The sequence below is a fragment of the Antechinus flavipes genome, chromosome 4, assembly GCF_016432865.1.
Source record: "Antechinus flavipes isolate AdamAnt ecotype Samford, QLD, Australia chromosome 4, AdamAnt_v2, whole genome shotgun sequence".
NCBI classification, from domain to species: domain Eukaryota; kingdom Metazoa; phylum Chordata; class Mammalia; order Dasyuromorphia; family Dasyuridae; genus Antechinus; species Antechinus flavipes.
Genome location: NC_067401.1, coordinates 165,019,368 through 165,046,078, shown reverse-complemented (window position 1 = coordinate 165,046,078; position 26,711 = coordinate 165,019,368). Strand labels below are relative to the sequence as shown.

The following is a 26,711-nucleotide window of genomic DNA, read 5'->3' as shown; positions in this document are numbered from 1 at the left end:
AGTTTTTAAAAAAGGGATCATTTCATAATGTAGCTTGAGCTATGCACTTTGATTGGGGTAACACATCTGAAAAAGGCAAGTTTGCATTATCAAATACATTAAGATTCTGGAATATTTCCTTCCCACTGTTTGTGGAGAGCCACAAATCTCAAACTGTATTAGGTTAAAAAGTGAGTGATGAGGTTGCTTTCTGACTTACTAAATGCCTAAGTTGTTAGCTCCAAGGTTCTTGCACTTACACTAGAAAATGATTTTAGCACTAAAATCATGGGATTTCTAGAACTAAGATCATCAATTCAGATTTATTTGAAACCAGGTCCTTCAGGTCCAACACACTATGCAAAAAGTACCTCTTACCTCCAATTGTCACCAATCATCCTTTCCAGGGAAGGGAGCCAGGTGCTTTTTTAAAGTTTTTGGTTATTTTTGTTAAGTTGATAAATGGCCCCGAGGTTGGTTTTCTCTTCCCAAGTCTCCTAGAAGAGAGCCTTCTCAAAGTCAAGCATTTGACCCCAATTCATTCCTCTTATATTCAGGGCACATAAATGCACCATCTGACAAGAAATTTACAAGGATTTCACAAAACCTAATTAGGCTATCAATTATTCTTAGGATTGTATTAATTCTCATTTGGTGGTGAATCATCTCCACTTTCTTCCCGTTTCCTGGATTGGAATCCTATCCTCTGGTGTAATGATTAATACATTCTACCTAGGTGGTTAAGAAAATGACACATATCCTGTACCGTTTTACCTTGGAAAAGAAATTGAGAGGACCACTGTACATTGCCAATAAAAATTTCTGTAATGGATGCTCAACTTGATGTTTGTTGTCTCCTAAGATGGAGGAAGCCATTGTACAAACCAAAATCTATTTCATTCCCAGCTCCTAAATGCATTTGGTTATTTTTAAATACAATTTGAAATTACCTGCCTTCCAGCTTTTTTGTTCCCTAGGTAAGCTGCCCATTAGAGTTAGAACTCAAAACTACTGGCCCAACTATTTAATAAGAGTCAGGCCCAACTCAGAATCAACCCTGATATTTTCATTCCATTAACAAGCAGTATGCTGGCAACTTATTTCCTGTATTTGCTCAATACTTCCTTTGCAGACTACTATTAATATTCTCAAGTAGGCAGTGTTCTCATTGACCATCTATTCCCAAGAAAAAAAGTCACTGGACAAAGACCAAGGTTAAGAATATATATATACTTATAAAACCCTTCCCCTACTTTATTTTTGTCTGCCTTCGGGAATATTTTAATATCTAGTTAACACAGCCAGATGTAACTATTGTAAATATATGCCAAGCCAGACTCATTTTAAAAGCAAAATTCTCCAACCTCCAAGTTAAACAATTTGTTTTTTGGTCCCAAGTCTCAAATTGTTTAATTAGCTCAATTTTAAATTGTGAACCTTTTGTGTAATGTGCATTCACTATGAACCATTAACCACTATGAACCCTCAATATGTTGGCACTCAAAAATTCTCCTATACAAATTCCATAATAATCCTATAAAACCCTGTAGAGGCCTCTACAAGTCAGACCCTCAATATATCAGGGAGGGAAGGCATGCAAAAAAAGCACTATTTCCACTAACTAGAAACAAAATTCAAAGAAAATTGCACTTTTGAGTAGAATATGAATTAAGCAGATCCAGAGTATGTAACTCAAAAAATCTCTTTTGCTGAATAGTTTGGGGGGGGAAGGAATTTTTTTAAAACAATTTTTTTAGTCAGTGTAGCAATTGCAATATTACATTCTTTTATCATTTTCTTGTTGAGTCTCTTACCACTATCCAATAAGTATCAAACTACAAGTCTATTATATGCACCTCATCTCATTTGAAGTTATGATAAAAATTTGTGTGTCAGCTTTTTAATACCCATACTTTATTCATGACACCACACTGGTGGCAATTGATTGGCACAAGTCAAGAGTAGGATTTTATATTACAATATTGGCAATTTTTCATTCCATCCTTCCCCTTGACACTGCTAAGCTTTATTCATTAAAGGTAGTGATCATAATAGTAATTTTTAAGCATTGGATTTCCTTGCTAAACAAATTTCACCTCATCTGGTAACTTTAATCTATAGGTCTTAGAGTTTTATGTACAGTGATTCTGTGCCTTTACCCAACTAGCAACTTAAACAAAAAACCAAACGCCTTTATTCAGTTTACTTGCAGCACTTTTATTTTTCCTTACACAATGACGTGTTGGGCATTACAATTCTCAACTCTTAGGATGACTTACAAATTTTGGTATTCTACTGTCATGTGAGAACATTAAGGCAACGTACAAAAATCTTACATAAATTAACTAGATGCACAAATTTACAGGTTGTAAATGCAAACTTTTTTTTGCAACTCAAGGTTGAGTAACTTAGCCCCATGACATTGGGGGAAACAGTGGGTCAAGAGAAAAAAAAAAAAACTGGTTCCTAAGGCTTGGATTCAATATGTATTCCTGCTAGGAGGGTGGCAAGATATAACACACATTTAATAAACTCTTGCCAGCCTTAGGAGAGAAATTCTGTAAGTCAGCTCTTTTAGATGCTGGAAATCTGACCTTTAGATACCCTGTACAGATCTGATGCTTTATAGAACTAAACTGTACAGCTGTTGAGTGTCAACCAGCCAAATATATTGCCATATCAGGTCATCTCTATAGAAGTTAACTCAGCCTTACCTGTCAAAATGAAGTGACCTGTATCAGGGTTTAGATCAAAGATATGTACAAGGTATGCTAAAATGTACACCAAGGGAACAACTGTTAACTTGAATACGAGGTCAAATCAATAACGGTTCAACAATCTAAAAAGTGCTGATATTTGTCTAATATCAGTTACAACTTCCCCAAGGACAAGTTTCTTTTCAAAGAAGGCTTATTCCAGTTTCATGAGGCTAACATGAGGTGTATATTTGCCAGGGCAAATTTTTACTTTGTGAATACTCATGCAGCAAATGCGTAGCATTTGCTAGCAGTCCATTTAGAAGCATTTGCGATGGACAATGGATGGGCCAGATTCATCATATTCCTGCTTGCTGATCCACATCTGCTGGAAGGTGGAGAGAGATGCCAGGATAGAACCACCAATCCAGACGGAATACTTACGTTCAGGAGGGGCAATGATCTGAAGAAAAACAAAATATTTTAAGTTTAATATTTTAACAAAATTTTCTTCAGAAATAAAATTGTCCTAAGCTTCTTAAAGATAAAGTTGATGCAATGCATACTTACCTTAATTTTCATTGTGCTAGGGGCCAAGGCTGTGATTTCTTTCTGCATTCTGTCAGCAATACCAGGGTACATGGTAGTACCACCAGACAATACTGTGTTGGCATACAGATCCTTTCGGATGTCAACATCACACTTCATGATAGAATTGAAAGTGGTCTCATGAATGCCACAGGATTCCATACCTAAGGAACAATAATCAAATGTTTACTACCTCTAGTTTTACATGCCAAAGTTCATAATTTTGTAAGGCTGTTTAAAGAATGATTGACCAATATATTCTACATTATTTTCCAAAAGCACCTTACCCAGGAAGGATGGCTGGAAGAGGGCCTCTGGACACCTGAACCTCTCATTGCCAATGGTGATCACCTGGCCATCAGGAAGCTCATAGCTCTTCTCCAGAGAAGAGGATGAAGCTGCAGTGGCCATCTCCTGCTCGAAGTCCAGGGCAACGTAGCACAGCTTCTCCTTGATGTCACGAACAATTTCCCTTTCAGCTGTAGTAGTGAAGCTGTACCCTCTTTCTGTCAGTATCTTCATGAGGTAGTCTGTCAGGTCACGGCCAGCCAAATCTAGACGAAGGATGGCATGGGGAAGGGCATAACCCTCGTAGATGGGCACAGTGTGGGTGACACCATCACCAGAGTCCATAACAATACCAGTGGTACGACCAGAGGCATACAGAGACAACACAGCCTGAATTGCAACATACATGGCTGGGGTGTTGAAGGTCTCAAACATGATCTGAAAGTAAAGAAAATGACTAATTTAGTCAAGTTCAAGAACACCAATAAATCCATGCTTCACACACACACCACATGCCAACATGCAACAAATTAGATGTGTGGAAAAAAAAAAGAAAAGCAAGAATGCAGGCAGAAACACAAAGAAGAAACCTTGAGACTTCAGGGAAGAAATGCCAGGAGAGGTACAGAACCCTGGAAATATTGAAAGAAAAACTTGGGTTTTAGAATTAACAAAAAAGGGTTTATATAACAGATGGTGTCGATACTTCAAACCAATGGACTGAAAATACCTGTGTCATCTTCTCTCTGTTGGCCTTGGGGTTCAAGGGTGCTTCTGTAAGCAAAACAGGGTGTTCCTCAGGGGCTACACGAAGCTCATTGTAGAAGGTATGATGCCAGATTTTCTCCATGTCATCCCAGTTGGTAACAATGCCATGTTCAATGGGATATTTCAGAGTCAGGATACCTCTCTTGCTCTGGGCTTCATCACCAACATAACTGTCCTTCTGCCCCATTCCTACCATGACACCCTGGTTTAAAAAAAGAAAAAAGAAAAAGCTAAATTAGACACAAGATCTTTATACAACTGCAAATCAGATTTTAAAAATATCTTTAAAGGTAATAAGAGTCAAGGATACTTCTTACTGACCTGATGTCTTGGGCGTCCAACAATGGAGGGGAACACAGCTCGAGGAGCATCATCCCCAGCAAAGCCAGCTTTGCACATACCAGAGCCATTGTCAATGACAAGAGCGGCAATTTCTTCTTCCATTTTTGTTTAATCTGTTCAAGACACATAAAAAAAATTAAGTCTTACGGTAAAATAATGTCAAATAAATGTAACAGCTATTACTCCTAGTCGACTTACCAATAGTCAACCATTCTTTCCTTTTAAACCATAGTCAACCATTAACCATTTCACTTGCCTCCGCCCTATTTCCAAGGCCATAAGAGCATGCCCAGGAAAGCAGAAAAAACAAGATGAAGGTTTACGGACGAACTGCTCCATAGCCAGTTCTTGGGGAGTGAGTTAAAATAACTAGGGCACAGCAGCACCACCTCTCCCCCTCCCAAGGAAGGAAGGAGTCAGTTCTCCACACTGCTCTGCAGCATTGCAGCCCCTCCTTCCCCCGTGAGCTCATCACCAGCCATCACCTAGGCTCAGCACATCGCTGCCAGATGCCTGCCCTGGACTCCGCCTAATGCGCAGAAAACCCACAACGAAAAGGTTCCTTTTTCGGGGGTGGGGGTGGGGAAGGGGGCAGTAAGGGAAAAAACCCCATCAGTCTCTATTTCACAAAATTCCAAGCAAACTAGCCTGAGCAGCCCATCCTCCGCCCACAGTTGGTTAGCGCTTTGTTTTCCTTGGGGGAAGGAGGGTGGGGGGTGAGGACGAGGCCTGAGGTGTCTGGTGCCCCTACCGCACAATACAACAGCTTTGCCTCCTTGGTCCCCACCCAGTAGAATGCACAATGCACGCGCCCCCGCCAGCTGGCAGCGCGGCAACGGGCTGGCGCGAGGGGCACCCACGTCATCGATCCGACCCCCACGGGGCCCCGCGCGCAGCCGCTCGGCCCCACCCCATCACCACTCCCCAACGGACGCGCGCTCACTTCCGCCGGAACCCCATTCCTCTCTTCTCCCACCGGCCCCCCACACCTTCTGGCCGTTTGAAATTTACCTTTCCTACTCTGCCCCCTCCTAACCTGAACCAATACCCGATAGCCATCGTCCCTCTCGACCACGCCCACCTGCTCTGGCGGCCGGGGCGGGCGAAGTGAAAGAGAGGGTCAGTGTCGCACCCTTGTCCCAGATAACAGACTCCACCTTGCGTCTGCCCCCCCACCTCATCCAGTTAGGCGGGCGCACGAGGCCCAAGAAAGGACAAGCGGACAGGGGGAGGGGAGTTAACCTCCGAGGTGTCGCGCGCTTCTCGGTTCAATAACGAACCCCGAGATCGGGCCTGGTCGGCCCGCACGACTGGCACAGAAAGATAGAGGGGGAGGAAAGATGGGAGAAAGGAAAATACCCCCAAAAAAGATTGTTCCCGCCGTGTCCCAAAAGGAATCGAGGCTGGGTTGGGGCGGGGTGGCGGGAGGAGAGGGGAGAAGGGAAGGCTCGAGGAGGTAGTGATACATTACAAAGCATAACCCGCCCGACCACAGTTAAACACTATAGCCCCTAGCTCCGATCTTAGCCTTTTATCCACCTCCTCATTTAGAAGCCACCGAGTTACTTACCTGAGGTTGCGAACCGTCCTAGTCTCAGAATTTAGAGCCGGGGAAAAAGGGAAGGGGGGCAAATAAAGGGGACCGTCCAAAGTAGCCTACAAGTGCTGCCGGCTACCACTGAGTGAGACCGTGCTCGACCTCCCCCGCCGGTATTTAAAGGGCGAGCGAGGCACGAGCGCGCGGCGGCGGCGCGCGCAGCCCTAGAACATGGCCATATATGGAGATCTTTCCGAAACACGAGCGTCCATTGGGCTGCCCGGCCGGGGCACGTGGGGCCGCCGCCACCAGACTCCGCCTCTTCGCTCCCCACCTTCCTATTCCCCCCTCCCTTTTTTTTCTCTTCCCTTCCCCCAACCTCCACCCGGCTCCCACCCCCATCCCCTTCTCCTGCATACAGCAAACGAGGAGGGGTGGGGGTGGGAGCTGCGGCCTGGAATGTCAGGCGGAACCTGCAAAAGGCTCGAAATCGATCCCCACCCCCCACCCCCACCTCCCTCCATATTGCACCAAGGGAACCCTAATAATTCAATGGGGAGCCGGAGGAGGGTAAGAAAAAACTCCAGGACGCCCCTTTTTACACTCCTCTTGGTGACAGTTCTTGCTCCTGCCCCAGGGTCTGCAGTAAATGGGGAGACACACACACACACACATATACACACCCTCCGGGACCGTGAGATGCCCCCCAAATTTTAGAGAAATTATGGGATCTGGCTTTCTACAGGGGGCTTGGACAAAAGGGGCTTCTTTTCCTTTGTGTCTAACTAACCCCCACCCCACCCTTTTTCTGTTCCGCAGAAGGGGCTCCCACTGGCCTGTGGGGGAGGGTATCCAGATTGCCAGAAAGGAACCTCACCTATTAGGATACCCACTCCTTTGGGTCAGAGCTCAAGTAGCAGGAAAGTACTGGAGGGGAGTGGGGGAAGGATTCCTCAAGGGTCCTGCAGAGAGCCTCAGGCAAACTGGGTTTTTCCAAAAGCTTCGGGTAATCCTTTGTTTTTTGGATTCGTCTCTAAAATAAAGCCTGGAGGACATTTCCGGGGTTACAAGGAACTGAATTGGGGCTGGGGGAGGCTGTCCTTCTTTTAATGGATCCCTCAATACAACAGACTTTGCCTTTCTGCTTTGGGGGCAGTTTTTTAGAAGCCAGCTTCAGATCTGAGGGAGTTGGGAGGCCTTTAAGAAATCATCACATTCCCTTTCTTCCAAACAATGGAAAGGGCACTATTTCCCCTTCCGAGCTCAGCTCTACTGAAATCCCGTGGAGAACAATCACTCCTCTATCCCAAATACTGAAAGAAGGAAGGTGGCAATTGTGAAAGGCAAAGGAAGAAAGAGAAAGGAAGGGAAAGAAAAGAAAGTAAAGAGAAAGAAAGAAAGAGAAAGAAAGAAAAAGAAAGCAAGCTGAATTCACTGGGCATTAATCATCCCCACAGCCTGGGAAGATTTTTCACAGCTATAATCCATCCAGTGTCTAGAGAGAGCTGCAGCGGATGCACGTTGGAGTGGGAAGGAAGAACATGTTCTCATCTACACTTCATTGCTAGAGCTCGTATTTTCACCCCTGCAGGGAGATAAGGGTCCCCTCCCATCTGTTGTACTGCCATCGTCAAATCTCCGATCACGTAGCCCTATTATTTATTTTCTTCCAACACAGTTCAATAAACCTATTTCCTTCTCAGACAATGCATAGAGAAAGACAGACAGACAGACTTGTCCAGTCCTTGTAGACAAGAAAGCAGATTGTCACAAAATATGGGCTCATCATCCTGACTTTGAGAACATAATCTCCCTTCCTCCTGCCCAATTGGCCAGATGGGGAAGAGTGGTCTGGAGTTACCTCATTTTTCTCCAAAGAACTCTGCATCCAAAGAATAAAACGTCTTTAATCTGAAAATCTCTGGTTATACCTCCAGGTAAAGGAATAAACCCACGACTAATTTTTAATCCTGTGGCCAACTGGGGATATTGAGGCAAGGAAAAGCACTTTCTCAGGCTGGTGGGCCAGGGTCAGGAATCTAACCCAGGAGTTCTGATTCCCAGCCTGTAACACTGAATCCCTTACATACTCCTTGGATGAGACAGTTCTTTAGCTAGTCTGTCCTCTAGGTTTCTCTAAGATTTCAGAAAATCACCTTGGGTCAAAGGAGGAAAAAGAATGAAACTTAACATTGTCTTTGTTCTCTAATAGTTCTGGAAGTACGCTCCCTTTCCCCTTTCACCTGATCTATTCCTAGCTGCTCTTTTCCTCCCATCCCCCAAGGAGGACATGGGCCATGAGGATTCTTTATGGTTGTTCACCATTTTTTTTTTTTGGTTGTTTTTTGTTTTTTTGGGGTTTTTTTTGCCAGCAAGCCCTGGAGTCAGCAATCTGTCTCCAAGGCTGTGACTGGAGACTCAGCATGGAAAGAATCAACTCTTTAATGGATGTCCAGACCTAGTTCTACCTTTTCCTCAGTATGCCTGTTGGTCCCAGTCTGAAAGCCTAATTTATCATTGCCGTTTTATATCTGTTAGTTATCCTTAACCAAGGATTCCAAAACAGGTCATCTCACTTCAATTCAATGAGCATTTATCAAGAATCATTTAAATGTGCCTTAAAAACTATAAAATTGTGACCCAACAATTATCCTTCTATAGAAAGAGATTTTTTTAAAGGGGGAGGTTGGGAAAAGGATTTTTATATACAAAAATTTTTATAGCAACTTCCAAAGAATTGGAAATTGAGGGGAATGTTCATCACTAGAAGAACCACTGAACAAATGGTGGTATATAATTGTAATGAAATACTATTGTAATATAAGAAATGATGGCCACAATGCTTTCAGAAAAACCTGGAAAGATTTATATGAACTGAGGCAAAGTGAAGTGAGCAGAACCAGAAGAACATCGCACACAGTAACAGGAATATTGTAAGGATGATCAATTGTGGATGATTTTACTATTCTCAACAATACAAAAATCCAAGACAATTCCCAAAGATTTGTGAAAAAACTAATTAATAATGCTATCCACCTCTAAAGAATGAACTGATGGAGTCTGAATACAAATTGAATCATATTACTTTTTACTTTTTTTTTTTTCATGGAATTTTTTGGTCTGTGTTTTCTTTCCCAGCATGACTGATAGGATAAAAAGTTTTTCATGAAGGCACATATATAAATTGTATCATATTGCTTGCCTTTTCAATGAATGAGGAGGGGAGAGAGATCATTTGGAACTCAAAAAATGTTTTAAATTATTTTTACATGTAATTGAAGGGGGAATTTTAAACAACTGAGGAAAAAAAGAATCCAAGTGTGATGTAAATTCTGGGGATTCAAAGGCTATACAAGCCAAGTTGAGTTTGTATTTCAACCTAGAAGCAAACAGGCAGCCTCCTGAAGATTCTTGAGCCAATGAATGACATAGACTTGTGCTTTTAGGAAGATTATTTTGGCAGGAAGATTATTTTGTGTGGATGATAGATTGGGGAGGGGAGAGACTGGAAGCCAGTTAATCTAGATGAGATGATGAGGCCCTGAATTAGGGTGGTGGCCCTTTGAATAGAAACAGGTAAAAACAGATAAGAGAGGTAGTTGAAATAGAATCAAAGAGACTTAGCAACTGATTGAATATAGATGGGGAGATTATTAAAGACTGCAAACCTGAGGTGATGGGGAAGATGGTGGTATACTCAAAAATCTATTCATTTCTGCAAAAAAAAAGTAAAGGCTCCTATGCTTAGGTTATAATGTTTGCTATTTTGTATAACTATATGCATTTTATATAGATCACTTATATATTTTTCTCAGTACAAATTTCTCATTTTCCTTTCCCAAATAGACCTGTTTTTGCAAAGATTTGTCAAAGAAACCAAAGCGAAAGCATGATTTTACATAGACAAATCCTCAGAGCCTAGGATTTGAATGGAAAACTGAGCTAGGTAGTTTCTGTTTCCTTTGTTATTAAAGCTTCTGGCCACTTGAAACGTAAGGATTAAAAATCAGAAAACTACCCAATGGAAAGAACACTTGACTAGGAGAGTCAGAAGTCAAATCAACTGGCATTTATTAAGCACCTGTGATGTGCCAGGCAGTGTGAGAAGAGCTGGGGATATTAAGGCAAAAACAGTTCCTGCTTTTTAGGCATCCACAATCTAATATGAGAAACAACATGAAAACTATGTACAAACAAGATATAAACAGGATAAATTGGAATTAATCTTAGAAGGCACCAATATAGAGGAGAATGGGAGAAAGGCTCTTTGAAGAAGGTGAGATTTTATCTGAAGCTTGAAGGAAGCGAGGATTCTAGTCTAGGCTCCATTACTAGTTAGCCTTATGACACAAGCTAGGCACTTCATTTTCTTGGTTTTGAGTTTCCTTATCAATAAAATTAGCTGATTAGATTAGATCCAGGATTCTTAAACTTTTTCCACATTTGACCCCTTTTTGCTCAAGAAAATTTTAGGTGATCCCAGGTATATAGGTATATAAAATAAGTGTACAAATCAAACATTTACTGAGAATAAATTATAATTTCACGACCCTCAAATTCAATTAAGAGATTCCATATCAGGAATCACAGTTTAACAAGCTGGAGATTAGATGATCTTTATGGTTCCTTCTGATTCTAACAGTCTGTAGTCTATTCTAATAATAATAACAAAGTGTCAGGAGCTAGTCAGGAAAGGGTAGGAATGGACGTTGTTTTCTGGTCTTCAATTGCTATTCTCTCTGCCATCTTTATACATGGTTCTGTCTTTGAGTCTTTGAGTCCCAAAAAGCTTTGTTTGTGATGGAACTTTTATACTCTAGGGGTGTTCACTAATATTTGTTGACTTAATAATAAATGAGAGGTATTTTATACTTCTCTTTCACAACATACCAGAAGAGTATGAAATGGGGAAAATGAGGCTCAATGAAGAGTGAGTTCACTATTCCTGGATCACTCAATTCTCTGTGGTTGAAAATCAAGACCCAATCCAGCTTTTATAGCCTAAGGACCTGCTAGTTGAGATATGGAATATATCTGACTTCCCATTTATTTACCAAGAACCTCAATATGAAATCTAATGGAAAATCCTGGGAGGATCTGATTAATAGTGATGGAAAAAAATTTATACTATGAAAATTGATAGAAGCCTCTACTTTTATATTTTTTATGTTGATCTAATCCTAATTCCCTCTAATTGCTTGATACAATAGGATAATAAACATCTAATCTTCAAATACTAAAACCCTAACCTGCTTCCCTAGAATGGGGTGAAGAGTATCAAATATAACATTTTTGAGCTCCTCCTCCTCTTCTCCAGTACCAAAGAAAAAAAAAATAATGTCCTTGAGGCCTTTGTAACACCACAGTGTTGTCTGTGAAGATGAAAAAATTTTCCAAAGGGAAACTGATTTTCTTTTTGTTTCCATGGAGTTAATCTTAACTCACTCAGTGTGGAAAGGTTCTGTTTATTTTTCAAAACTCCTCAAACAGAATTTTTTACAATTCTCTTTTTTAGGGTATCCTTGGCCTGAGCTCCACATTCCAGTCTCTGCTCTATCCCTCAGGCTTATCTGCATCTCTATTTCCCCCAGAGACTCCAACTCCTAAATCCTTTTGGGTACAGGAGGGAAAGGAGGGCAGCAGGTGGAGCAGGTTGTTGAAAAAATCTGGTCTCTCAGACCTGATGCCTTGTTCCAGGGAACTAGGACTAGATTCCTAGAGTTCTTTCCAGCCTTTCTCCTAAACCGGGGGCATCAGTTTAGTGTGGAGGCCTTATCTTTAATCCCTATTTTGGCTATTCTCCTAACTTCCCACCCATGTTTAGAATGAAAACAAAGGGTAAAAAGGGAGGCCTTTGGTGATTATCATGCAAATGAGATATATGGAGACTTGATAGTTTGAGCAGAACTTAATGGGATTGTGAAATCTAATGGACAGTCCACTAAGCAGGTAATAGCTGCAGCATATAGTATTAGGGAATTTATATTTGTCCATAAATGAATGAACCAATCAACCCTGAAGTGATGAGAAGGCCTTTGTTGGACACCGGAATTCCCTATAACTGGCCCCAATTTCCCAATCCTTTACTCTGATTCCTCAAGGTTGCTCAGTCCCTGACCTTTGATTCCTCACACACAGCATTAGATCTAGAAAGACCTTAGAGATCAATGTCTATTGAACAAAATTTAAAGATCTTTTAGCCAGAAGTTCCTAACATGGGACCTATGAACTTGAAAAAAAAATTGATAATAATTTCAATATAACTGACTTCCTTTGAATATATATATATATATATGGAAACCATTGCACCTTCAAAGGACAAAAGCATAATAGGGGTGAGCATATGTATGTGTGCGGGGGATGATTCTTAAGAATTAGCAGGGAGCAGACTAAAATGGGTGCTTTCTTCCTTTATCTTCCCCTTCCCCCAAAGCGTTCACGGATCCAGCCAGCTGTAAGTCTGAGTAGCCAGAGCAACTATTTCCTCTAAGGCAGCCAGTAGCAAATCACCCCAGAGAATGTGTCATTCAGATGGGTGGCCTGACTGGGAGTGGGGCAGGGAGGTGGATGTTGAAACCCAGGTGGGGCCAGCCGGTACAGGTGTACTAGGAAGGAGGAGGCTGGGACAGCCTGCTGCATGTCTATATTTGGTGATTTCAGGCTGCAGCTCTAGAGCCCCGCCCGATGCTGATACCTCCCACCAGCAAACACTCCCACGGGGCTGGTGTGTGCTCAAGGGCTGGACTTTCACTCCCCACGGGAGAGTTCCTGAGTCACTGACACATCCCAGTCCCAAAGTCGGGGCCTGCTGGGCCAGGATCTATCCTGAAGACTTATATAAGCCTTTGTGTTTGTCATTCAAACTCTTCACATCCTGGGTCCTTCCTATCTTTTTGCCCTATTACTCAAACACTACAATGTAACCAAACTGGCTTTCTGCTGTTCTTCACAAACCCTACATCTTGACTGGTCTTTATGCTTTCATACTGACCAACCCCCATACTTCTAAAAAGACTCCCTCCACACTTTCCCCTCTTGGATTACCAGGTTTCCTTCAACGGTAGACTCAAAAGCATTCTATAGGAGACCTTTTCTCATACCCCACAACTGTTAAAATCTACCCACTCAGCTACCTTTTATCTATTTTCTATAAACTTATTATAATAACCAGCCTTCTTCCATTCAAAGGTAAATCCCCTGAGGTCTGGATCTACTTCTATAAACTTCTTGAGGGCAGGACATGTTTTGATTTGGGTTGATAGTCTCCTTACAGGCCCTTAGTAGGCTTGCTAATGCACTGACCTAGTTCCCTGGGAATTCCTGAGTGGGAGGCAGGCTGAAGTAGCTTCTGAGTCCCGGGCTGAAGACTGAATTGAATTAAGAAACAAAGCAAGAGGCTGGAAATATAGGGGAAAAAAAAGCTAGATCATCCAGGGTTTCCCCTAAAACTTAGTAAATTATGAGTTTACTTCACTGTGGTATTTTCCTTATTTAGTAAAAATCTCATAGCCAGAATTGTTCCATAAGACTAAAAAGGACATTTTTCTTGAGGGCTCCCTAAACTTGCCCGATTCCCAATTTCTATATTTCTTTTGATTGCATCTTCTCAGTCACCCAGAATCTTTATTTAACTCTTTAACCATTAATCTGTGGCCAAGCTTATTTATATTTGTCCTTACTTTCTTGCTACCACTGAAACCCTAAAGTATTATACTGATTCCTGACTGGTTGTAAAGTCTTTGGACTTTTCTATAACTCCTGGGCTTGAAGGCAGAAAAACTTGAGTTCAAATCCTATCTTGGACAATTATTCAATTATGTGATCCTGGTTAACATCTCTGTTTCCTCTTCTAGAAAATAATAGCACCTTAGCTCACAGGGTTGTTATAGGGATCAAATGAGTCTACTGTACTTTATAAAGAACTATATAAATGTTCACTATTATTTTCATTTTCATGATCCTTCACACTTCTACCTCTCTATTTTCCTTTTGTTTCACTATGTTCATGTCACTATTGACATAACCTTCAGTGCTTCCCCCTTGCCTGACCCTGGGATTCAAAGCCCTCCACAATCTGACTCCAATCTACCTATTAAGTGTATCTCATGCTACTCCTTTTCACATATTCCAAAGTTGAGCCAAATTGAATTGTTCCCCAATATTGAACTACCCTACATACTCCTAAATGCTTTTGTGTAGGCAAGGTGCCTACTCCTCAAGCTGATTTATTGTGGGGAAGCTCTGAGCCCACCCTTGCCTCTGTTTTCCTATTTCACAGAATCTAAGAATCTCAGAGTTATAGGGAACCTCAGAAATCGTCTGTTCTACCCTGTCCCTGAACCAGAATCCTCTCTGCCAAATGACCATCCAGCTGATGATTGAAGACCTCCGGTATAGGAGAGCCCTCTCTCTGCCTGGGGAAGCCGCCCATTCCACATTCCAAAGCTCCAAGTTTCCTTACAAGGAGAGGAAACCTGCTCCTACACCTTCTTTCCACTACTCCTGGCTCTTCTCTTGAAACTAAGAAGAACAACACCAATCCCTCACCTCTAATGACATTTCCGAAGATACTCAAACAGCTGTTACCCCCAAATCTTCTCTTCTCCAGGCTAACCCCCTCTAGTTTCCTCACTTGATGGTTTTATAATAATGGTCTCACATTTTTTTCTTTATCCTGGTCAACCTCCTTGTACAGAGAACAGACACTAGCTAGCTCTGTGATCCTAGCCAAATTATTTAATTTCTTTCCTTCTGATAAAATGGAATAATAATAGCACCTACTCAGAGAGTTATTATGAGGATCTAATGAGATATATAATATGTGAAAACCACCTATAAATACTAACTTATTATCATTTCAGATTTTCAAAGTCTTTTTTTCCTTCTCTTATTTTCAATTTTTCTGTCCATGATTTGATAGTTCATAGATAATGGTATGTTATCTCTTCTTTGCTGTATTGACATTGAAATGGCTTGCCATTTCCTTCTCTAGTTCATTTTTTAGATGAATAAACTGAGGCAAAAGCCAGTAAAATTTGAGGCTGGATTTGAACTCAGGTCCTCCTGACCCCAGGTCCAATATTCCGTCTACTGCACCACCTACATATTTGTTGACTATTGGCTTACTGACTGAATAAGAATAAAATAAATACTCTAGATGTGGTCTGATCACCACAGATACAGGACTATCACCTTTTTCCTTCTGTACTTCATCTTAGCTGGAATAGGCCAAGAAGTGATTTCCTTCTTTTTGATCACTACATGCTTAAGGTTATATTAACTTCTTTGACCACCATATTGCATTGTTAGGCTTATAATTGTCTACTAAAGAAGACTGTTGAGAAGATCAAATAAGATAATATATATACAATGAATTTGCACACCTCAAAGTCTAAGTGAATGTCAGCTCTTATTATCCTTAAGGGTTTATTGGAGATAATATATGAATATAAATCTAACACAGAGACAACAAATCTTAATTGGACAGACACAATCCTGAGGGAATAAAAGAATAGAATTAAAAATCTGGTAGAGGAGACAAGAATTATACAATGAAACAACTGGAGAAGTATAAAAGGCAAAATAAAATCAAATAAAAGATTGTGGGCCATTGTCTTGCAAATAGGAATTGAGGAACGAATCCTCTTCTCTCGGCCCAAAAGGGAAAAATATTCCATTTGGCATCAGGACAAATTATTTAATTTTTCTGGGCCTCAGTTTTCTCCCTGTAAAATCAGGGAGTATTGACCATGATGATAGCTAAGTTTCCTTCCAGCTTTAAATCCTAACCTTCACTTTGGGTTAGCCAAGGGACAGTTACCTCAGGTTCTAGATAGTCTACAGGTCCATCCTCTCAAAACTATATAGCTCATGTGCCTCCACTGATATATTTGTTTTCTTTTTTAAAACAAAATAAGCTTTTAATCATGCCCTTTACTTTTCACATCTTCAGAGGAGTATCCCTCAGCATTCCTTCCCCTCCTACTCTGTCCCATATAACAAATTATATTAAAAAAAAAAAAAAAAAACGGGGCAGCAAGATGGCACAGTGGATAGAGCATCAGTCCTGAAGTCAAGAGGACCTGAGTTCAAATCTGATCTCAGACACTTAACACTTCCTAGCTGTGTGACCCTGGACAAGTCACTTAACCCCAACTGCCTCAGCAAAAAATAAAATAAAAATAGGGGAAAAGTCATCATAACTGATCAATATATTGAAAAAACCTAAAAACATATGCAAACATACAACATTTGTAGGCCTTCCACTTCTGCAAGGGAATGGGGTAATGCCTTTTCATATTTTTTCTTTCAAATCATGCTTTTCTTCATAATTGTGAAACATTCATTTTTGTTTTTTGTATAGATAGTTGTGTCAATTGTACATATTTATTTCTTTACTCTGCTCATCTTACCCTTCATCAGTTCATAAAGAATTTTCTATGCTTCTCTATATTCATCATATTCAATATTTCTTACAACAAAGTAATAATCCATTACATTCACATGCACAGTTTGTTTATTCATTTCCCAATAGCAGGTATCTTCTATATTTTTAATTCTTTATTATCGTAAAAAGTGATTCTATAAATACTTAATTGTATTTAAATGGGAACTTTCTTCTTATCAATGGCCTCCTTGGAGTAAAAGTAATAGAATCTCTGGTTCAAAGGAAAGGGACATTTTAGACATTTTATCTGCATAATTCTAAATTGCTGTACTGATTCACAGCTCCACCAACTTCAATATTATGTCTTTACTTTCAATTGGCAGCCAGCTTACCTAATGAGTCCAAAGCAAAGGCATTCATTGAAATGACATGATAAGAACAGCATTCCTTTCACAAACTTGGGGCTCACTCGTCCAGAAACTCACATAAAACCAGTGGGAAAAGTGAGCATTTGGAGAGAGTTCATAAGTAGAGAGGTGTATATGTAGGGAATATGCCTGGCCAAAGCACTTCATAACTGGCACTTCAATGCTCTATTATCACTTCTATTCATTCTTGGATGGAGGGTCTGCTGGGCAGTTTGCTCAGCTGCCATCCCTGGGTCTGTTCCTCTGCATAGCTCAATTTTGTACCTTAACAGATCTCTCTGGGATTTCATTTTGCTGGATTCTGGATGTCTTAGGAGCTGAATTGCTCCATCACAAGAAGCCACTAATCTTGAGGATTGGGGGAAGGGAGAGAAGAAGAGAAAAATACCCTTCCCTGCTCCCTTGACTAGAATTCTCAACTAATTCCAGCACTGGCAAGCTTGTTTTTTAAAGGTTAACAAGAATGTGGCTGATACTATAATTCTACCAAGTACAATTGAGGAACTTCTAAAGAATCAAAGAATTGTAACCACTTCTTCTTTTTAAAAATAGTACTTTTGACAACTTTTGTTATTACATCACATATTTCCCTTATGTTAGCTCTACCTCTTTCTCCTCTCAGAGACATATCTCTTATAATTCGTAATTTTTTTTGTTAAGAAAAAAAGAAAGAGAAAAAAATTAGCAAATCTGATACATTGAAAAATTTTGACATTATATGCAATGATCCACATCTATGGATCCTAACTTCTGTAAAGGAGTGAGGGGGAGGGGGGAAGGGTGTCTTCTAATTTTTTTCTTTCTTTTTTTTTTGTTTTTTAATAATTTTGCAACATTCGGTTGTTTTTTTCAATTACATTATTGTAGTATTGTGTATATTGTTTGTCTAGTTCTGCTTGCTCACTTTACATTAGTTCATGTTAAACCTTTTCATGCTCTCTGCATTCAGCATGTCTATTGTTTCAACAGAGTAATATTCTATTACATTAATGTACTGCAATTTGTTTAATATTCACCAGTTGATGACATCTGTTTTGTTTTCAATTCTTTGCTGCCACAAAAAGTGGGTGTGACCTCAGAATTCTTTTGATTTGCATTTCTTTTATTCTTAGTGATTCCTTCTTAAGATTGTTAGTTGATGATTCTTATTCTCTAAAGAGTTAAAAAACAAACAGAGAAAAATATATAAATAACTACAGTAGATGATTATCTGGGTGGAAGTGAAGAGAAATTTAAAGAGAATAGATAATTGAGGGGTGTGTGTGTGTGTGAGTGTGTGTGTGTGTGTGTGTGTGTTCACAGTAACTCCTGATCTGGATATTGAAGGATAAACTTCTAGATGGAAACTTGGGAAGGGAAAAGTTAAGTCCATAGTTATGGGAAGACATTATGGGTGAGGAACATGTTCAAGGTCACATAGCAGATAAGTAATGATCTTTTAATTATACCATAGTAGTCTCTAGTTTGGACCAGCAGGCTGTACTGTGTAATATTTGCTTTGCATCTTAAGTCCAAAGTTATTTCAAGTAGACTTTGACTTTTCCCAAGGTCACCAAGTAATTCAAAGGCAGAATAGAGATAAAAACCAGCTCCAAGCATTTCTAGTGGTCTAGAACACAACATGCCTTTTCCTGGAACATCAACCTTCTTCCTAAAAGGGAAAGGAGAGGAGAATAAGCATTATATACCTTGGTGATGCTTCTAAGTTTCTTTTAAGTCTTACCAATCATGATGACCTTGAAAAGATGTTGAATACTATAATTTTCCATACTAAAACATTTCTTTGTGAAAATGTTGGTGCAAACCTCAACTTTCTTCAAATTTTAGCACCACAATTTTGGAAGGAATTCACTGATAAACCAGAGGGTCTTCCAAAGAGGTTAATAGGGATGTTGAATGGCTCAGATATTATCTCGTGTGAGAATCTATTGAAAGAATTAGTGACGTTAAGCCTAGAGAAGAAAATACATGATAGCTCGATTCATATAGTTGATGAATTGGCACATAGAAAAGCAGAAAATAGACTTAATCTGCTTGCACCAGAATGTAGAAATCAGAACAAGCAGTTGTTAACTTGGAAATTGAGATTTATAATTACAAATGTTAACTTTATAATCCAATCCATAGTTGGCTTGGGAAAGCATGAGGAGGGAGTTGGAGGAATGGTGATTTTTAGCATATTTAAACAATCTTACTGATGGTATTAAAATTCATTGAAACACAAAAACTGGAGTTCCTACTTGAAGGAGATTTAAGAGCCTGATTCTATCATCCTGTCTCATTGCCCAGGCTCTTGAAGGAGGTAGAAAGACATGGGGCACCATCAGTCTGTCTTTTGTATACCTGCCAGATTAATCCTTCCCAAATAAGCAATTTCATTTTGTCATTCCCTTCTTTAAGAATCTCCAAAGGCCTTTGCCTCTTTTGCCTAAAGGAGAAAGCCCAAGGTCTTTGATTATGGTGTTCAAGATCTTCCACCAGCTGATTACCCAGACCCATCCAGTTTCATTTCCCACTGTTACAGTCAGGTCAGTTTCCTTCCATAATCTATGCTAGAGAATTAACTAGGAATTATATTACCTGGAGCAAATTCATTTGAGGGGAGGAGGGTCAGAGACCCCAATATACCCCAAGCCCAGGACACATCAGCATTTCTTCTGAGTCTATTGCAAGTACCTGGAGAGTATTTGTTTCATCCATTCCACTTAAATGACACTATTGTATTGGGTGACCCTGGGAAACGGCCATAATAGTGACAAGACATCTTGGAAGGTGATGGTCTGGTAGAGAAGAAACAAATTTACTTTTCATAGTGATCTTCTGCTTGCCAGTACCCCACCATGATTTCCTTGGGAAGAAATGTCCCTATTATGACATCCACTGAACAAAGCCTTGGTGGCCCTAAATTAAAGGCTTGCTTTCTGCTGAATTCAGATGAACAAGGATTTATTGAGTACTTTATATGTGCATAGTGCTAGATAAGGCAAGAATATCTACTCATCTGGTCAGGACCCATGGCAATAGGGAAGGAAGGGGAAGAGAAAGCATTTATATAGTACCTATTATGGGTCAGGGACTATGTTAAGCACTTTTTGCAAATATACTTCAACGTACATTGAGAAATTCACTACATCTGGCCTAACAAAACTGGAAAGTCTTTGTCTTGTAGCTAGTTGTTCCTTTAAAAGGCAATGAAAAACTTAAATCTTAAGAATTAGTTGACTCGGGGACTAAGACTCGAACTAGCTTCCTGATTGAAAAGTCTAGTGCACAAATAATCGGCATTCCTCAGGTTTGTCAATTACCTGTTGCTATGTGACTCAGCCCATTTTTCTGACCAGATATGTGATTGTGGTAAACAATGGTAATGTGGTAAAGTTTATTTATAAACTCCCAAATAAATCAACACTATATCTTTACTGAATATCCTTTCCACATGATTGTTAAGTAAATTTTCTTTTGGGAAAGCTTATGATCAATGATGGTTTCATTCTTTTTTTTTTTTAATTAAAGCTTTTTCATTTTCAAGATAGATAATTTTCAACATTTACCCTTGCAAAACCTTGTGTTCCAATTTTTTCCCTCTCTTTCTCCCACTCCCTCTCCTAAACTGCAAGTAATCCAATATATGTTAAACATGTACAATTCTTCTATACAGATTTCCACAAATATTATAATGCACAAGAAAAATCAGATCAAAAAGGAAAAAAAATAGAAAGAAAACACAAGCTAGCAAACAACAACAAAAAGAGTGAAAATACTATGTTGTGATCCACATTTCTCTCTCTGGGTATAGATGGTTCTCTTCATCATAAGACAATTGGAACTGGCCTGAATCATCTCATTATTGAAGAGAGCCACGTCCACCAGAATTGATCATTTTATAGTCTTGTTGTTGCCCTGTACAATGATGTCCTGGTTCTGCTCATTTCACTCAACATCAGTTCATGTAAGTCTCTCCAGGCCTCTCTGAAATCATTCTGCTGATCATTTCTTACAGAACAATAGTTTTCCATAGCACTCATATAACATAATTTATTCAGTCATTATCCAACTGATGGGCATCCAGTTAGTTTCCATTTTCTTGCCACTACAAAAAGAGCTTCCACAAACATTTTTGCACATGTGGGTCCCTTTTGATGGTTTCATTCTATTCCACTCCTAAACTTCAACCATCACACCAGACTGAGTCAGGCTTGGCTCAAAAAACAAGAATAAAGAGTTGGGATTTCCTTCACTAAATAGTTGGGAGCCTCTGGAGATTTTTGACCATTAGATTGTGCATTGGACACATTGTTCTGGGAAGTCTGTAGAGAAGATTGGAGGGAGAGAAACTGCAGCCAGAAAAGCCAGTAACAATAATGAATGAAGAGGAAGAGAGAGATATGGAAGTATTTGGAAAGAGGAAACCGTGGAACATGAAGACTGATTGAATTGGGAGAGGGAAAAATTAAGGATGACAGATTCTGGAGTTAACGGCATGAGTGCCTATTTTTCTTATTAGTTTGCACCCCTAGAAGTCAGGACTCCTTATTTCTCGTTGTATTCTTCACAGTCTTGGATTATGCCTTATACTCAATAGAGATACAAGAATGTTTGTAGCAGACCCATTGATCTAGGGATCTGGGGAACCCTTTTTTAATAAAAGGATCCTTTGCCTGATTCATCTATACTAGATCTGTCCTGGAGGAACCTGACCTCTCAAGAAAGAAGTCTTTTTTTCCTGGTCTCTAACTCTTTATACTTCCTTAAGAAAAGAGTCTTTTAAAGTTGTTTATCTTTACAGTATCTTTTTGCTATCATATAATTTGCTCTATTGGGTCTGCTCACCACACTGTAAATTATTTCAAATAAATCTTCCCAATTTTCTTTGAAATCATACTTTTTTATCACTTCTTAAGCACAATAGTATTCCATTATAATAATATACTATAATTTGTTCAGCTATTCCCAGTTGATGAGTTGAACTCAGGGAATAATTTCTTAAACTAAGTTTGAGCTTGGTGAACCATCAATACCTGCTCTTCCCTCTCAAAAAAAAGATTAACAGAGTCCCTTTCAGAAAGGTACATCAGGTCTAGGACAGCTATTTATTTCCTTTATGACTGAAGAAATGCTTGAATACAAAAGGCTTGTGAATATGCCCTGACAAATACATAAAGCATGATACAAATAAATACAGACAAGCATTTTTTCTCATCCCAGATCTGCAGTCTGCTGACTCATTCAGGACCCATACCTTCTGGCCAGTCCAGTAGGCATAACTCGTTCTCCTGTTGGGAACATTTTTTTTTCCTCCAAGAAGTTGTAGCTTCAGAAAGAACCTCCTGTTGGGAGCCAGCACTAAACAAGGAACCCAGGAACTCTAGAAGTAACCACTAGGCTTGGAAAATCCATCTCTTGTGATGACTATTTGGTCACTTTTATTCAGTGCAGAAGAAGCCTCTGGGTCCTTAAGATCCAAGCTTAGTCTCATCTAGACCTAAATAATACATGCTTTTGTTACCACAAAGAAACAGCCGCTATAATTGTTGAGATTGAGGGAGGTAGGAGATCGGAGGATGCTCTCCCTTGTCCACCATGAGAAGCCCAAAGGAAAGGCTCCAATACCTCAACAGAAAGTAAAAGGGAAAGCTGCAGAGAGCAGAGTCACAACTTTTAAAATCTTCGGAGCTGGCAATCAAGAGGATCAAGGATCTAGTGAAGGTCATCTCAAAGGGAAAGTGCCAAAATATAGAACACATCTCCAGAAGCTCATTTAACCTTAAGTATAGCACAGTGATCTGCTAACCAAAGTAGACTATGGAGGATTCCTTGATTACCTCTATTACATATTTATTGATAGTATGATGACTATTTTCAGCCCTTTCTCTTTTTAATGAGCATTTTAAAACATTTTAATTCCTTAAATTTCTTTTCTTATTATGAACTTTACAACTATCAATAAATATTTCCACATATGAAGATCAATAAAGATTTCATATGAACATGTCAATTTCTCTTAAACCCCTCTTGGTGTGAGATTTTTTAAAGTGTACATTAAATATAACACAAAAGTAACAAAAAAAAGGCCTCTTTGTGTCCTTTCCTGAAATTCTTTCTATTTTTTTCTTGCACTTTAAAAAATGTCTTATTGATCTTCTTTTGAGGATTCCCAAATCATTATTCAAGCCACTCTTCTTTCAAATAAAAAAATCCTCCTTTGTAACACTAATTAGCTCAGAAAAACAGTTTTATCACCTTTTTGAAATGCATGATTCCTTATGAACCTTTAGTCTGTCAAACTGTCTGCCAAGAAATGGATAGTATGTTTCATAATCAAGATTCTGGAATCATATTTGATCACTGAATTGATCAGAATTCTATAGTCTATAGTCCTATACATGTAGTAAGGTATGTAGTCATTATGTGCTTCCAGTCCTTTCTCTTACTCTCTCCCTTCCCAGCCCCTTACCCTATTTACAATGATGTATCTTCCTTTGGAACTCAATTCATTTCTATGTCCTTTGTAAGATAGATCAAGCCTGCAGTGATTTCCTCCCTTTCTAAATTCCTAAAGCTTCTATAAGAGAATCTTAAGGTTTTCAAGTTGCTTTACAAACATCTCATTTTATCAAACATGGGAGAGAAGTGTTATTATTATCTTCATTTTAGAAATTTGGAAACTGAGGCAGACAGTGATTAAATGATTTACCCAGTTAAGTATCAGAGGATTTAAAAAGGAACATTTGAATTTGGGTGTTCTTGACTCCAGACACAGCACTCTATCTATGTGCCACCTAGTTGCCTGACATTAATAATGCATTTACTTTATTTAGTTTTTTATTGAAGTTTTTTATTTTCGAAACATATGCAAGGATAATTTTTCAACAATGACCCTTGCAAAACCTTGTGTTCCAGTTCTCCCTCCCTTTCCTCACCCCCTCACTTAGATAGCAAGTATTCCAATATATATTAAACATGGTAAAAATATATGTTAAATCTAATATAGGCATACATATTTATAGTTATCTTGCTGCACAAGAAAAATCAAATCAAAAAAGAAAAAATGGGAAGGAAAATAAAATTCAATCAAACAACAACAAAAAGAGTGAGAATGCTATGTGGTGATCCATACTCAGTTCCCACAGTCCTCTCTGGGTGTAGATATGCATTTATTGTGTGCTGAGCTTCATACTAATTCCTGGGAGGGTGAGGAGAGGAAGAGAGAATTGATTTAAATAAGATACATGATATCATGATAAAGTTAGTAGAGAAATAAGATAAGATAATATTTAATATTACATAATAAATTCATTAAAGAGTTATAAACACAACATTAAATGAAGTCTAATGTGGAAGGTCATCGCTGATTTGAGGCATCATGGGAAGAGGTAGCATTTGAGTTGGAAATAATTCAGTAGGAGAAGATGGAGAGGGTATCCTAGTCATAGAGAACAATGTGAACAAAGACAAGGAGGTGTGAGAAGTGAACTCTGTTTAGGGAGGAGCGTAGAGTGTGTGTAGAAAGGAATAATGTGAAACAAGGATGGAAAATCATATTGGTATCAAATCATGGAGGGCCCTGAAAGACAGGCAGGGGAGTCCAAGGTATATTCAGTAAGACATAAGAATTCGACTTCCTCCCGTGAAATTATTAAGCAGACCTGTGACATAACCAGATCTATATATAGGAAAGTTTAGGCTGTCAGGGGTATGTAAAAATAGACTTAAATAGAAATACAGCAGAGACACAAAGACCTAAAAAGAAGTCACAGTCACTAGTCTAGGTAATGAGTTCCCAGAGTATTTGTAGTAAGATAAAATTTTGTGGGTACTCATTCATAGGAGGAGATAGATATTGAAAGCTACCATGACAGTCAAATTAGAAATGATAATTGATGAGAGGCACTAGTGAAACAAAGATAGCAAAGAGTTTATGAATAGAACAGGGTGATGTTGTGAATTCATAGCTGCTTTGAACTATGGTTTACGCAAGTAAAAAAACACTATTATTTCAATCATATGATTCTCTGCATTGTTACTCAAGCACAGTTTTGCTGATCCTCTTTCCCTTTTTTCCCCCCCAACATGCAAAGCATCAAAGTCTAGAGCAAGTTGGACATAGGTCTTTTCTTCATCAGGCTGGATCAGTTTATTGACCTTGGTCACAATGATGTCAAATCGCTTCTTTACTATCTGATGGTTGGTCTTGACATCCTAAATAGTGAAGTTTAGGATGGTATTATCTTCAATGTTCTTAGCAAACTCAGTAGTCAAGGGAAACTTAAGGATGGTCTGTATAGTGATAGAGCCTGTTACTTCTAGGGGCACTTTTCTGAGGATATTTGGCTGCCTTCAAGCCTTAGATTTTTCATTCTTTGGAAGGTGGGAGATATTTGAGTAGTCTTTTTCTGTCTATGGACAACCTTCAACATCCCCTTTTTGGCCTTTAAGACTGACTTAGTTTCTCTAGAAAGGAGTGGGTGGGGGGTGAAATAACTGTTTCTTTCCTACTTTTGCTGCCATCTTTGGGGAAAAGTTCAATTTTTTCAATCAAAATCCATGTAATGGGTGTCTGGTGCAGTGCAGACCCCATCAGTTTGTTTGTTTTTTTTTAATTTTTTTTTTTATAATAACTTTTTATTGACAGAACCCATGCCAGGGTAATTTTTTACAACATTATCCCTTGCACTCGCTTCTGTTCCAATTTTTCCCTTCCCTCCCTCCACCCTCTCCCCTAGATGGCAAGCAGTCCTATATATGTTAAATATGCTGCAGTATATCCTAGATACAATATATATGTTCAGGACCCCATCAGTTTTGATGCAGAAAACAAACCCTAGGAAACCAGGAGTCAAAAAGCAAGATGGTTTTCTCAGAACAGCCTGGATGCTTCTGCAAGAGCAATCTTTGGCAGAAACCTTTGGAATTCTAGCCCAGAGGAAGGATTCATCTATCTATTGTTCCACCATCTAGACCTGAACTTGGTGAGACCATTGTTACTTAGGAATTGAGTCTTCCAGACACTAAGCCACTAGGGGAAAGTGTGCTCCCAAAGTATTGGAGGGGGAGAAATGGTTTTATATTTGTTTTTGCTATTTTTGAAGTAAATATCTTTTTATAAAAACTAATCCCACATTAAACACTTAAATAAAATGGGGCTATTAGCCATTGGCTCCCTAACAATGGGGAAATCACAGCTAGGGGGCTAAAGTCTATTCTAGAATCCTGGTCAAATGATGTAGCAGTCTGGCCCTAAGAAAGTGGGGCAAGAGTGTATATATTGCTGTTGTTTAGTCATTTTAGTCATGTTCAACTCTTTGTGACCCTTTTTGGAGGACTGGTTGGCATATGTATTGGAGTGATTTACTATTTCCTTCTCTAACTCATTTTGTAGATGAAGAAACTGAGGCAGGCAGGGTTAGGTTGCCCAGAGTCACACAGCTCATAAGCATCTGAGGAAGGATTTGAATTCAGGTCTTCCTAACTCCAGGCTTATATTGTATCGCCTGACAAAACCAAAATCAAAGTTAAGAACATGAAGATTTTGCTCCAATGTTAGTGAATATAGTCCAGCAATTCTTTTCTATATCAGGTTGAGCATACATTTTTGAAGAGGATGTTATTTTCTATTGCTATTATTAGTAAGATACATACTCTTGAAGTAAAATACTTATTTGCATGTGTTAAAAGTACTATGGGGGAAGGGATACATT

The 26,711-nt window shown here is 39.3% G+C and overlaps 1 protein-coding gene across 1 annotated transcript; it reads right to left on the bottom strand.

Moving 5' to 3' along the window:
- Positions 1–2,171: 2,171 nt before the first annotated feature.
- Positions 2,172–6,353, bottom strand: ACTG1 (actin gamma 1). The gene is made up of 6 exons (XM_051995389.1): positions 6,232–6,353; positions 4,641–4,774; positions 4,282–4,521; positions 3,551–3,989; positions 3,246–3,427; positions 2,172–3,138 (listed from the first exon to the last, which is right to left on the bottom strand). Exons 2-6 carry the CDS (start codon positions 4,761–4,763, stop codon positions 2,995–2,997), a joined length of 1,128 nt encoding a protein of 375 aa, XP_051851349.1. The 5' UTR covers positions 4,764–4,774; positions 6,232–6,353; the 3' UTR covers positions 2,172–2,994.
- Positions 6,354–26,711: the final 20,358 nt, after the last annotated feature.